We start from the raw sequence: 14,913 nt of genomic DNA, 5'->3' as shown, positions 1-14,913 counted from the left end.
GGGGGTTACACAGCAAAAACAAAATCTTACCAAGTATTTTTTGGTCTAGTTTCTAGTGTAAATATAGTTTAATTGAAATGAGACAAAACTAGCTTACAAGTAACTTTTCAGCAAGATACAGCAGCTTGTTTTAAAATCAATAATTCCTTAATATTGATGAAAAAGTGCGTGTTTCACTGGCAGATTATTTCACTTACAACATGGGGTAATTTTCCTCGTATAAGTGAGAATAATCTGCCAGTGGAGGCAGCACTTTTTCATTATGGAAACATTTTGCCGATACGTCTTATAGTTATATGTATTTATGAGTGCTGATTATGTGCAGGTTTGACTGAGCTGCCTAACCCGAGCGCTGGCTGGTGGCTGAAGCAAAGTAACTGCTTCTCATTAACAAAAGCACTTAACCAAAACTGAAAGTGTCACTGCTGTGTTTCTGTTTCATGTCGCCTCAGAGTCGCATCAGGAATTAGACCCGCAGATGAGAACAAAAACGAGACAAAGGTAACGAGAAAATTAGAAAAATGGTTGCACTTTTAAAAGAAACACGCTTGAACTTTTTCACACTTTGTCATGTTATAACAACAGAATCTATTGACGAAACCCATTACCAAACTGTTAAAATATCATCAAATAGCTGCCTCTGCATTCAGCGAGCCCTTCTTACAGTTAAATATTACTATTACTGAACATCTTTTCATATTGACATAATTTTTCACCGTACAGATAAAAATTACTTTGGTTTGACTGGTAAGCACACAATTGTTAACTTGAAGCAGAGGTCTGCAGCTTTTAACAATCCAAAGAGCCCTCACCACGCTTCGCCTTCCACGCAGCTCCTCCAGACTAGCGGCAGCAGCAATTAGCAAACAGCCGGTAGAAGTACAGGTCTCGTTATACGAGCAACTTCTCAGTCAAATGCTCTGAAGAACGACGTTAAAGTGGAGGAACACTGTTGTGAAGAGCTCTTGTCTCTTTAAGAGCAGGAGCTACTTAAAGAGACAATGTTTCACCAATATGTATATATACAGCATTTTTATAACAACTGAAGGTAACATAGTTACTTGATTGTCCTATAAAATGACTACCGTCCCTTTAAATGATGATTTAGTTCAATCTGAGGTCATCCAGACACTTGTAGGTGAAACTATTGAGACTATTTTGTAGGTTCACTCATCGTCCGGCTGTGCATTTTGTCCGCCTGCAGGTCGTACTCCAGCACTTCCATCGACGACGCCATAAAGAAGGTGGAGGAGCCGCCCACGCCTCCGCCCCGCCCTCATAAGACCCACTCCAGGGCCTCCTCGCTGGACCTCAACAAGCTCTTCCAGCAGGGCGCTCCAGGTATGACCTCGCCTGGCTCCGCCCACAATGTTCCCCCCGCCGACACGCGGAAGGCGAAGCAGCCCTGTGCTGCACTACGCCCGACTCGTCAGGTTTTCACCAGCAGTTCTCTTTTCGAGGGGACAAAAGCAGAAGCGGTGATTTTTTTACTGCTCCGATAGGTGGAAGTCAGGTTCTGGATGTGAAATAAATGTTTTATTTTAGTCCTGCGTCCAGAGAACAAAGACCTTGAATGTGGAGCTGAGCCCTTTGGTTTTTTTTTTGTCTTTTTTAGGGGTGAAAAGCGGATGGCTGCTGCCTCCTCCAGCTCTGCCTCCCAGACCGTCGGCCTCACAGGTGAGTTCCTCTGTGCCGATGTGGGAATTCTTTTCTTGTTTTTTTTTTTTTTTTTTTGGAATCAGAACATTACATTTTCTCTTTTCAGGTTCCTCATTTCCTCAAGGTGTCGGAGCAAGCTTCCCAGAGTAAAGTTCAGCAGCCGAACTTTGCTGACTTCAGTCACTTTAGAGAAGAGGTGAGTTTTCAAAAGATCTCATTTCTCCGTAAGCCGGATTTGGTTTTGTTTTTAAATGGAGCAAACAGAACCGGAACCTGTTTCTGCAAAAACACTGAAGTTTACCAAATATTTCTGGTCTAGTTTCTGGTGCAAATATCTTAGCACTTGAGATGAGATAAAACTTGATTACAAGCACTTTTAATAAAAAGTGCTGGTTCCTGTGGCAGATTATTTAACTTATAACTTAGTTATAAGTAAAATAATCTACCAGCGGAACTAGTACTTTTTAAACCAATATTAAATGATAAACAAGCTCCTATATCTTACTGAAAAGTCACTTGTAAGTTAGTTTTAGGTGGAACCAAGTTATGTTTTTTTATTATTAGTCATACTGTAATATACTGAAAACTGAATTTGGGGTTTTTTACACTGTAAAAACACAAAATCCTACTAAGTAACTTTGTCTAGTTTCTAGTGGTAGACAAAGTCTAGTGCTAGACAAAAGACATAGAAATTTGTTTTAAGTCAATGATACTTTAAAACATATTAGTTTCACTAGGAGATTGTTTCACTTATGGGAAAGAAATATTCTTACATATATAAAATAATACGAGAGTGGAACTAGAACATTTTTAACCAACGTTAAGGAATTGTTGTCTTAAAACAAGCTCCTACTGAAAAGCTACTTGTCAATAAGTTTTGTCTTATTTCAAACTTAATAAGATAATTGAACTAAAAGCTAGATAAAAAATACTTGGTATGATTTTGTGTATTAGTTGTGAGCCTTAATCATCAAATTTACCGCTTTGTGTGTAATTAATCTGGATACTTGATTTCTTTTTATTTTTTTCTTTTTATTTTTTTAGCTGAGTTACTGAAATCAACTTTTTAAGGATATTTTATTAAACATGTATACTGATGATCGCCTCATATCTTGGCTAAAGTCGGCACTCCTCACCCCCAGCATACCAAACCACAGGAGACGCCGGGAAACAAATGAGTTATCCATTACTCACCTGAGAATCAGGCCGCCTGACATCATCATAACTGGCTTCATAAATTTCTTCAGTGTTTAGGAAACGAATAACTCCAGATAAATTTTTCCCCTGGGTCAATCGGCGAGCGCAGCCTCATCTGTTTATCCCATATGCTCGCTCGTGTTTTCCATCATTCTCCTGGTTTTTTCCCATTATGAAGCATTCGTCTCCGTTCGTCTCATTTAATCCCGACTTTCTTTAGTTCCCATGGAGACGGCTCCGCTCCTCCACCGTACAGTTGACGTTTAGCTTCATAAAAGCCAGCCGCAGCGGATTATCCCGCAGATTCGTGTATGCTGTGTGTGTATGGTTTTTTTCACTTGGTGAGATAAACTGTAACCTGAACCGGCCCCGGGTCCCGGGCCCCGAATCCTCAGAGAGAAATGAGAGATGTGGGAAACAGGCAGGTAAATCCGAGAGGTGCTGATGAGTTTACAGCCTCATACTAAATCCTTTATTCAAAAAACAAAAATAAAAAGTCCAGTCCATATTTTCTAAAACTCCTTCACATTTCATCCAGGTCTCTAAAGTGACCAACAGGTTTGTACAATGGAGTATTGGAGCTAAGAAATAAAAAAGATAAAACTACAAGAATAAAATAATAAAAATATAATAATATGGTCAGAATATTATGAGAATAAAGGTATAATATTCTAATTTTATTCTTGTAATATCACTTTATTATTTTGTTATTGACTTAATTTTTATATTATTTTGACTTTATTTTCGTAATATAACATTATTTTTGTAGCGTAACTTTATTCTCATAATACTACGACTTTGTCATCATGACTTTTTTCTCGTAACTTTATTTTTTAAAGTTTTCTTGGCTTGGCCCTGATACTCCATTGTAAAACCCCGTTGTCGTCACTTTAAAGATGAACAATCTGGATGAAATGACTTTATTCTCATCATTTTTATTTACTTTCTCTGTCCCGCTGTGCAGTCGCTGCGATTCTGAAGCGGTTGGATTCGGCCGTCAGGACTGCTAATGTCGTCAACTTTGCACACATTTCAGCTGCAGTGGATCGATAAGATGAAACCTCACAGAACCTTGCAGTGATATTTATACCACTTCATTTTTTCACTTAGAGCCTCAAAGTGTTTTAATGGGATTTCATGTGACAGACTGACACAAAGTAGTGCATAATTGCGAAGTGGAAGGAAATTGATTCCAGGTTTTTAACATTTTCCACAAAATAACATCCTACAAGTGCAGTGAGCAAACCCTCTTGGGTCCATACTCTGTAGAAAAACGTTTTTTTCAGTTTAAATTTCGGCCCGGACTTTGGGCCTCTCTAAAACATAAATATGCCTTGATCTAAATCCTTGACAGCTGACCTTTAAATGCATGTCTACTCCAACACGCCTGAATCATCTCTCAATGTCCTCATGTTGTGCAGAAGCCTGGTGCCGGACCCGTTCATTTAATTCAAGTGTGTCCAGAACTCTGATGCCTTTGAAAATGCACTTGGACTGAAGTTGGACCATTAATCTAAACAATTCTGTTCCATCTCTGGTTCCGTGTCCTCTAACCGGGTTTCATCCAGAACCTTCCTTTGTTCTGCTCCATTCTGCTTCTCATTCAGTCCAATCAGCTTGGAGTGAACGAAAGGAAAAACATCATTGTTGGTTTAACACCACACAAATACACACACACACACACACACTTCATTTTGGATGCAGGCCGAAAAGGTCAAAGTTGATCCTCGTGTACCCAGAGCACATACCACAGACTGACTGCTCCCTCTACAGGAATTGGGGCAAACTGCACTTCCATAAAGACCTGGTGCATTGGAATAAAACAAAATCTTGCAAACTATTTCTTTTCTAGTTTCTTCTAGTAACGAATTCTCAGTACACTTAAATTAGGACAAACCTAACTTACAAGTAACTTTTCAGCAAATTGCTAGTTTCACTAGCAGATTATTTTACTTATAACAAGAAATATTTCATGCTAGAAGTGAAGTAATCTGCCAGTGGAACTACTGCTTTATTTTTATTTATTTTTTTATCAATACTGACTTAAACAATCTCTCATATCTTTCTGAAATGTTACTTGCAAGTTAGTCTTCTCATTTTTAAGTGTACTGAAAATGTTTCACTAGAAATAGTTAGTGGGATTTTGTAAGTTTTGCAGTGCGACTTCTTACGACAGAGCATTAAAGCCACACCAAGAAAATAAAAACATCATCAAATTACGAGAATAAGGATGAAATGATACAACAATAACACTTTATTATTGTACTGGTTTATTCTGGTAATATTATGACTATTTTTGTCATTTTATTTTAGTTTTCTTCTCTTTATGGCCCTAATACTCCATTGTAAATAAGATACCTTTTTTGTTTTTTTTTATTCAGGAGTTTCTGGGCTAAAAACAGACCTTTGTCACACTTTTCAGAATTTTTGTCTGTAAACTTCTTTCCTCCTACAAAATTCATTTTATGCAGGAACGTGGCATAAAACACCTTCAGGTTTTTGGTTGAAATGTGGCAAAATCTGTAGCTGTTGAGGGAGCAAGGTGTTATGTGAAGCAAACTTTTTTTTTCTTTTTTTCTTGCTCCTCTTCAGTTTGGAGGAGCTCTCTATTGGTTTTTGCACCTCATTAGTCCAGCTGACCTCGTCTGCTTTTTAAAAAGCGACTCCTCTCACAACGTGACAGTGACGGCGCAGCCAGCGGCTGTGACCTGTAGCTGAGGCGACCACACATGCTGCCCCTGGGGCTAATAAAGCTCCGCAGCTACTGCACCAACCGCTCCGGTGCATTAAAATGTTTCCAGGCTGCGGTCGTGTTTCACATGCAGTCAGTGGGAGAGTCGGCTGCATTCTCTGCTTAATATTTCTTGAGGTTTCTTGGGTGTGTTTAGGAGCAGAGTCAGTTTTTTTTTTTTGTTTGTTTTAAACCTTTTGAGAATTTTAGCCAGGTCTAAAATGGCGGCAGCAGCACTGAACCTTTAGATTGCAAGTGCAAACTCGAGGGCTGGGGGCCGAATGTGGCCCGCCAGCGCTCTTCACATGGTCTTCTAGATTCTGGAAGAAACACAAATGGAACCTTCAAGATAACAACTGTGTGCAAATCGGTCTCTAAGGATTTTTGTGGAAATTCACTAAGAATCAGATTTTTTCATACTGATGCATAATTGTTAGTTTATTACTAATTTTCTGGAACAAAAATTGTCAAAAACATTTGATTAAAGCAGCGTTTCTCAATTCTGGTCCTCACGCCCCCCTGCCCTGCATGTTTTAGGTATTTCCCTTCTGCTACACACCTGGATTGAATATTTTGGTGATTAACAGGCCTCTGAAGTACTTGATGGTCATGCAATCATTTGAATCAACTGTTCTGGAGTAGAGGCACATCTAAAACATGCAGAGCAGGGGAGCCTGAGGACTGGAATTGAGAAACGCTGGATTAAAGTGATGCTAACTCCCACCTGTAGGTGGCAGTACCTTTTACCTCTACTACACTGCTGCCTCAGCCTTACTTGAAGTCAATTTATAATCTGAGATTGATGTGGAGAGCAATAAAAAAAAAACAACACACATTTAACCATCACACATATCACAAAATTCCCTGCACATATTTCTAAAGTAGTGCCATGAAATCGGTCATTTTGACTGCAAAGAAAAATCATTTAAAAAATCACAAATTCCTGGAGGGAAGAAGTACTTATTTATTTATTTCTTACATTTGTGTTGAAACAGTCAGTATATCATGAGACAGATAATCTGTGGGGGGGGATCACGCTCCTCTGCCTTCTCCCAGTGCTAAGTAAAAACAACCAATCAGAGCAAGGAGGCGGGTCTTAGCGCTGTCAATCACCTCCATGTGACTGTTCATTCTGAATGCTCAGTCCAGTTGGGATCATGGCCACTGATAAGGCCAGATAATTATTTTTTCTGCAACGATACGTTGTTTAGTGCGTATACAAGGTTGATTGACAGCTCTAAAACACTCCTCCTTGTTCTGATTGGTTGTTTTTTGACCGGGAGCAATGCAGCTCAGGGAGGAGGCAGTGGAGCTCAAACTGTCACAGATTGTGTCGTATTATGACGACACAACTTGATGACAGTTTTAACAAATATGAAGAAAGAAAAAAAACATCAATTTTTTTATCTTGCTTTAACCGGTTCATCAACACTTTCCTCAAACTGAAAACTGAGTGTGACGGCCGCGCTTTAGATGAACTCGTCCGCGGAAAGAGAAGAAATGAAGAAGTAGGACGCGTGAGGCCCTTCTTTACACTTTTGCACTGTTAACCTCTGCTAACTGAAAACAGGTGGCGATAAATCAAACATTGCGTCTGCAAGAGAAGAATGGCTGAAATGCAGCAAGTAGGTGTAGTAAAAGTAAGTTAATCCATCATGGCTGCCCTCCTTCCCTAAAGCTCCTGGAGAGCAGTACATCACCTCCCCGGTCTTTCACCCCCGCGCCCCCATCCTGCAGGGAAGGTGCTGATTTACCGCTAGTCGGAGCAGATGCATTTCATCCTGCCTCTTTTATAGCCGCGCTCTCATGTCGTCTCACCCTATCATGACATCAACACTCCCGTCCTGCAGGAAAAGTCCCTCCATCATTTTGCTTTCTCCTCTGTTTTTTGGGGGGAGGGTTACAGGAGGAGAGCGGCGTGAAGCTGGAAGAGCAGGGTCTGGCCTCCAGGTTTGGACTGAGTTCTGAAGACCTAGGAAGCGCTTCCCAACAGGTGGCAAAAAGACAACAAAAAAAGAGACTGCACTGGTTTGTGTATTTTAGTGTTGTGTTTCAGCTGGGAGGAGCTGATTTATTTTTTATTTTTATTTTATTTCAGGACGTCTCCGGCACGCCTCACGGTCAGGCGCCACAAAAGCCGATTCGGAGGAAGTACCACCCGGAGAGCCAGAACCTGGAGACCGGAGCGCCGCCCCCTGCCATGCCGCTCCTACCGCCTGCCAAAACCAGCCAAAGGTTAGTGACGGATTTTCAATTCTGACGCTTTCCCTGATTCAATCAGGCAGAAGTTTGAAGTTTGAGAAGCGGTTACGAAACTTTTGCCTTCCACGATTCACGACTCTCGGATTTTTCCACGTTTTGTCACGTTTCTACCACAGATTCAGTGTGAGTTGGGATTTAAAGTGACATAGTGAAGTGGAAGGAAAATTGTACCAAATTTTTAGTTTTTTTTTTAACTATTGCTGTGTGCACATTACAGTGCCTATAAAAATTATTCACCTCTTGGATGTTTTACTCTTATGATTGTGTTTACAAATCAATCATAATGAACAAAATGTGTCCCTTTTCATAAGAAATTACCACAGAAACCAGATAGATATAGATCTATACTCAACTGCAAAAGTTGAGTATCAATGACTCAACTTTTGAGTCATTGATACTCAAAACTTTATCACTTTTGCAGTGATAAAGTTAAGTCAAACTGAGGATCATGTGATGATGACATGTAGATGAATAAGTTTTAGTTCCTCAAGAGTCAAAACAAAGAAAAAATCTGTCAAAAATTATGTGTTTTTGTGACCTGAATGAGTAAATAAACCTCTGTTTGTCGTCGTGTTAACATGTAGCTCTTGTTGCGCTGCCATCTAGTGCTCAAAACATGTATTGAGCCAAAAACACGTCCATTTTTTTCACATTACATTTAAAATAAATGCAACAAATAAATACAACTTGATTTCCAGCAATAAATAGAAATATTGTAAAACTGCAGAAAAAGTGTTAACAATTTTAACCTTTTAATTGCAGTGAATTTACCTTACTGTAATAAAATGTGAATACATTTATTCCTGTGGAAGAATCCCACATTCAGAATGAATTCAGCAGAATGACCAGTTCTTCACTTACCGGAAACCATAACAGAAATATGACTTAACATACATGCCCATTTCTGTTAGCTACTCTCAACCATGGGAAAGATGAGAGAACAGCCTGTATAAGTTATACAGATGTGTGTTGAGCTTAGAAAATAGCTGCTCCCATATCCACATTAAGTGTGATGGCTGCATAATTTAAACAAACTGGAAATGTGACAAACAAGAATGAGTTTGAACCCATGTTTATGAGAGGCTTTTCTTGCCTAAAATCAGAAATGTTACCTTTCTAAGAGTGAATTCACACCAGCCTCGTTTAATCCGCTTTAACTTGACTCTATAGTTTGCTGTTCTAGAAAGTCTAAGTGGTTTGGGCCATAAAAACCTATGCTTTGGTTTTGTTGAAGACCGCTCCAAAAGCAGGAGGTGAACTATGGCGCAGTGCATTCTGGGTAAATACAACCAAAACAAACTCGAGCGTCTAGTGTTGGCGGGAGAAATGGCTCGCAGTCTTTTACCAAAGACAAAAGACATTTGCTAAAATCGGACAACGCTCTATTTTCGTTTGCATTTTGTGACGAAGGAAGTTGCGCTCTTCTTCTTCAGAGTTTTTTATGTCGTTTCCTTCTGTAGTTCTTGGTGTAGCGCCGCCACAGGCGAGGAGGGGAACTGGCTTTTCGAAGGGTTTGGATTGTTTGACCTAAATCTTCATTTTGAAATTAAATTACTCCAGTGAAAGCTAAAAGCGGGTTTTTAATACACCTTGTTACCATAGTTACCAGTCAGTTTGATGGTTGCTTTCCGAATGCGGATAATTGGCTTTAATAACTTGCAGGTACTTCATTAACTGATGGAGATTTTGTGTACTGGGGCAATGTTTTCAGGAATCTGGATAAGTCCACACTCGGTTGTGTAATGTGGGAGAATCCATGAAATCCACCCAGAATGGACACTTTATCTGATATTAAAAAAAAAAAAAAAGACATAACGACTTTAGCATGTGTGTCCCTGTCTCCTTGCTGTAAAGTAGACAGCGGCTATCAATAACAACGCTGACTGCCTGCAGACGGATACGGCGCTTTTACTGCGCAATGTTTGGAACAATTCGTTCCATTTCCAAACTGATTAAAGGGACTTTTTATATACTTTTGTACCTGGAGAGTGTGGAGCGTAAAGGCTAATAAATCTGACTAAATCCCTCCGTCAGGCTGCTGTCCCGACAGAAGAGAGAAATCCAGATGGCGATCCGTAAGAACCGGGAGACCAACGCCGTGCTGCGGCGTCTCAACAGCGAGCTCCAGCAGCAGCTGAAGGTGAGAGCCACTTCACTCAGCATACGGTCGCCTCGGTTACCGCACACTCCAGACAACAACGAAAAGAAAATTCAATAATGAAAAAACATTTTTTATTGTCCTATATTGTAGCTGCTGTGTCCTTTCTTCCTCGTCTATTTTTTTGCTCATATACTTCAATTCAATATAAAAATAATAATAATTTGAACATAAAGTAAAAAACATATCTGATCTTAATTAAACAGGGAATGCATATACTTCCTCTTTCCCTAAAGTCCTTCCATTCCTTCTTGTTCCTCCTTCCTCTGTTTTGTTGCCTTCCTTCCTCTCTTTATTTCCTTGTCAATTTTTTCTTCATCAATTTTTTCTTTTTGTCTGACCTCTCTGACACCCCTGTTTTTTTCCTTCTTTCTTTCCTACTTTTATTTGTTTTTTTCTTTACTCATTTATTTCTTTTTGCCTTCATTCATTCTTTCTTCCTACCTTCCCTCCTTCCTTCTCTTCCTTCCCTCTCTGGTTCCATTCCCTATGTAAACCCTGACCATAGTAGGAACATTTGTCGTTTATTGGTAATGAAAATCAGTATTTTGTATTGTAACATAAGCATTGCTAACCTAAAACATTTCCAGTTGAGACTAGAAAAGTCTCTGCCTCCTTCATGATGAACAATCTGGCCTGGGATCAGTGGTTACCCACGGAGAGCTTTGCTAAGGGGAGTGTGCGTTTATCTATGTGAACCTGACGACATTCCAAGACCTCCACCTCCCCCGGGGTGGTGTAGAGGGAGACCCGGAATGGGAAAACTGTTCCCTCGGGAGATTAAAGGCAGTGACGTTTGAATCTTGACAGTTCAATCCAACAACGGGGACAGAGGCTTACACCCTGGTTTACCCACGGACGCGCTGTTTGTGTGAATCCTCCTTGTTTTCAGCCAACAGCCAGCACTCCCACCGGTCCAATTCGGTGAAAAGTCCCCCCTACTCCCACCCCACTGAACCCCGACCTCTCTGCTCCGTCACTCACGGCAGAACGAATGGCAAAGACTCGGCTGTTTGCGTTAGGGATCTGCCTGTGGCACACACGGCCTCGCTGCCAACACATGCTGCATGCCTGTCATTTTCCCCTGTAAGCGATCCGAGAGTGAAACCTTGCGGCGCTCTTTACGACAGAGGCTGGGGAACACAAAAGAGGAGAGGGGTGAGCAACAGGCGCTCCCCTCCCCTCCCTTTTTTTTTTTTTTTTGAGATCCAGTTGGATTCCTCCAAGAGTTTAAGCTCTTTAATAATCAGATTTTCGGTTTTGCTCAAAAGGTCACCTGGGTATGATTTACGCTCATTCTAATTCCACTGCGTCCCCAAAGCATTCGAGAAATTCTGCAGAGACAGGCATACGTGTCTTTATATAGAGCCGGGCCTTATTGGAATACCGAACGGGCCCCGGCACAACTGTCCTCTCCAAATTAGAGCCAGGGCCCATCAGGCATCTCCACTGCAGGGACACTGCAGGATGGAGAGAAAGCTTTATGTCTGACTTTACGGTGCGAAACCTTGCCAAGTATTTCTAGCCCAGTTCCTAGATCAACTATCTTAGTACAGTTGAAATAACCTATAAGTAGCTTTTCAGCAGGATATATCAGCTTGTTTTGAGTCAATAATTCCTTAATATTGATGAAAAAGTGCTGCTTCCACTGGCCGATTGTTTCTCTTATAACAAGGGAACAATGTTGTGTAATCAGTGAAATAATCTGCCATTGGGACCAGTTTATTCATCAATATTAAGGAATCATTGACTCAAAACGAGCTCAAATATCTTGCTGAAAAGCTTCTTGTAAGTTAGTTTTGTCATATTTCCAGTGTGCTGACATATTTGCACTAGAAACTGGACCAAAAATACTTGGTTAGGTTTCGTGCTTTTGCAGTGGAATCATTTTACGGCCCTCGCAGAAGGAAGTAGTTATATTACGTCATTCCGCGTAGCGACAACCAATAACGGTTATGAGACACCTACTCACTCAGAAAGATTGGGTCGGTATTCCCTGAACGTCGGCTGGTGCTGGACATGAAGCAAATATTCCAGCTTCACTTCATAATTTATTCCATGTGTGGAGATATTACGAGGGAACCCACCCTGGACTCTTTCTTCAGGACAAATCCATGATCCCCTCAGCATTTGAATTCGGAACGTATCCGATCTTATCTCCGGGTGTTTGACAACTTCATATTCTTCACGTCATGGGGATTTTCCTGGTTGAGGTAGTTTTTTGTAAAAAAGACAGGTTCTTAGAGTGTAAATTTTTCCACATTATTTATGGAATTTTACGTAGACCGACAGCTGTTAGTGCATGGTCACAAACTGGAGTGAAATCACGTAGTTTACAATATTTTTTTGCAAATAAATATCGACATTTGATCTCATTCCCCTCAATAAAATTCCTTGCAAAAAAACTGCCTTCAAAGGTCATGTAAACACACTGCAAAAACACAAAATCTTACGAAGTAATTTTACTCTAGTTTCTAGTGCAAATACCTTAGTTTTGTTGTATTTCAAATATGCTAACATACAAGTATCATTTAAGCAAGATCTAGGAACTTGTTGCAAGTCAAAAATTCATTAATATTGATTTGAAAAAGTACTAATTCCGCTGGTAGATTATCTTATTTGCGACAATATTTTTTTCCCCACGTCGTAAGTGAAACGATCTGGCATTTTCATCAATATTAAGGAATTTTTTACCTAAAGCAAGCTCCTGTAACTTGCTGAAAAGTTACTTTTAAGTCAGTTTTGTCTGATTTAAAGGGAACGAAGATATTTGCACTAGAAACCAGAATGACGAACACACTTATTTATAACCAAACATTCACCAGATACAGACACCCACCTTCAGTTTTTGTTAATGTTTCAGAAGTTTTACATTGAAAGAAATTGATTTGGGAAAAATTGCCTCCTTTTCCTGATTTTTATTTTGTAATTGTTACTTACATGAAATACTTTCATTTTGTTCTTCAAAATACCAACATTTCCAAGTATCTTTTACATTTTGGACCATCTGATGATGTAAGTTTTAAACATTAATTGATGTTTTGATCACTAACATCAATTAATTGACGTATGTTTGTTGTTTTTTTACTAAATACTAATTTATTCTTGAGTAATTTCATGGACTGTTACTTTCTACTTTCACTTGAGCAAAAATGCACTAAGCTAATGCTATGTACCCACCTGGTTCACCCAGGAGATGAACCTGCTTTTCTTTTTGAGTAAGCGAGTGTAAAAAGAAGTGACGGGATCAGATTGTTGATATCGCCGCCACATTACATTTGTCATCACATCAAATTGAGCTTTTGGCTCAGTGTTACTTTTCCGTTTTGTTCAACCCTGTGGGTTTATGAGGGAATAAACAAGGCAGCCTTTTGAGTTCGCTCCTGTCGTCACCATGGTAAACAAAGCAAACAAGGGTAAACGTGCCCGAGGTGGAACTTTTGTTCCGTGTGAACTTGATCAGAGCTCGTGCTTCCTTGTGTTTGACTGCAGGTGGTTCACCAGGAGAGAGTCACCTTGGAGTCCCAGCTGGAGCTCCTGCGGCCCCTGGCCTCGACGTGACGGGTCGCCGAGGTCCGGCTGGGGTCGCCGAGGTCCGGCTGGGGTCGCCGATGTCCAGCTGGGGTCGCCGAGCCAGCATTTGCGTCAAAACCCATCAGCTCGGATTCGGTTAAAGAGAGCAACGTTTTGATGCTGAAGTTTAGGTTTTTCTTATAAACGCAATGTAAATCTCAAAGGGCTCAGACATTTTAGAAGCAAAAATCGAATTGTTGACTTGACAAACGGGGAATCCTTGTTTAATCAGGAACCCCCGAACCCAATCACTATTAGATTTAATGATGTGAAGGAAAAAATAAAATTGTGCTTTTTTTTTTTAAATATCATTGTATGTCAGCACATGTAAAATATGACGACTAACTTATTCTTTCCTTTCTGATGTCTTGTTAGTTTCTACATGTAAACGTTTGCACCACATGTAGTAGTTTGCACACACTCCTGTGAGTCTGAATGTCCATTTCCTGTGGCAATCACGACAACTTGTGTTTTTAAATTTACAGGGCGTCGCATTAGTCCCAGCATATATCATATGAAGCAGATAAAGGTGCTACAGATTCCATTTTCCATCTTAAAAATATAAATACAGCGGGAAAAGAGGTAGGCAAAAAAAAAAAAAAACTTGAGTATGTGAGACTAAAATGCAGAACGACACACTGAAGAATGTTAACTGATTTTTATCAGATCTGCACAATTCACTTGAAAAGTTGCTGTTTTTGATTTAAACCAGTCTTTTTTAATATATTCTTGTAATTTTTGAACTTTGATGCCAGTTTTACTTTACCTCCTCCTGACGATATCCCATATGCGCTAGATGAGTTTGAGCCCACATCTACAGCTTGCTTTCTGCCATTAGTTTGATTCACAGGATGATCGAGGAGTTGGTGAGCTCCATGTTGGCATGTCTGTTACTGCATGTGTGCTAAGATGTTGTGAACTGGATTGTGAAAATAACTTGAAGTCATGCACCGACGAGATGCAAATCAGAACAGTCAATAAAGATGTCTATTTTTAATGCCTGACTGATCCTTTTTTTCATTGCTGCAAAGCTTATGTGTAAATCTGACTCGTTACTCTGAACGATGCAGATGTTGGAAGAACCAGCAAGAGCTTCCAATCGGATGCTAAAACGATTATTCTGACAGAAATCTCAGGAGTTTTCTTCTGTTAGTATTTACAACCACAACACAAGCAGTGGAGGATATTGTTTCAAAAGTAGTTGTGAGCTGCAAAAATTTTATGAAAAACTCAAATTGTCAAATTCAAATGTATTTATTTGTCAAGAGACATTAATCAACATCATACAACGCAACTGTGCACAATTTAGCTAAAATGAGCAAATTTTCATCTG

At 39.9% G+C, this 14,913-nt stretch overlaps 1 protein-coding gene across 1 annotated transcript in view; it reads left to right on the top strand.

Annotated features, from left to right (window-relative positions):
• Positions 1 to 14,577, top strand: part of reps2 (RALBP1 associated Eps domain containing 2) — a 27,610-nt gene extending 13,033 nt beyond the window's left edge. The window contains 8 exon segments of the mRNA XM_017304502.1: positions 375 to 501; positions 1,205 to 1,341; positions 1,616 to 1,677; positions 1,766 to 1,855; positions 7,494 to 7,580; positions 7,686 to 7,822; positions 9,884 to 9,989; positions 13,500 to 14,577. Coding sequence (XP_017159991.1) covers positions 375 to 501; positions 1,205 to 1,341; positions 1,616 to 1,677; positions 1,766 to 1,855; positions 7,494 to 7,580; positions 7,686 to 7,822; positions 9,884 to 9,989; positions 13,500 to 13,568 — 815 coding nt within the window. The 3' untranslated portion in view covers positions 13,569 to 14,577.
• The last annotated feature ends 336 nt before the right edge of the window (positions 14,578 to 14,913 follow it).

The sequence above is a fragment of the Poecilia reticulata genome, linkage group LG4, assembly GCF_000633615.1.
Source record: "Poecilia reticulata strain Guanapo linkage group LG4, Guppy_female_1.0+MT, whole genome shotgun sequence".
NCBI lineage: Eukaryota > Metazoa > Chordata > Actinopteri > Cyprinodontiformes > Poeciliidae > Poecilia > Poecilia reticulata.
This window is presented reverse-complemented; position numbering and strand designations above follow the sequence as displayed.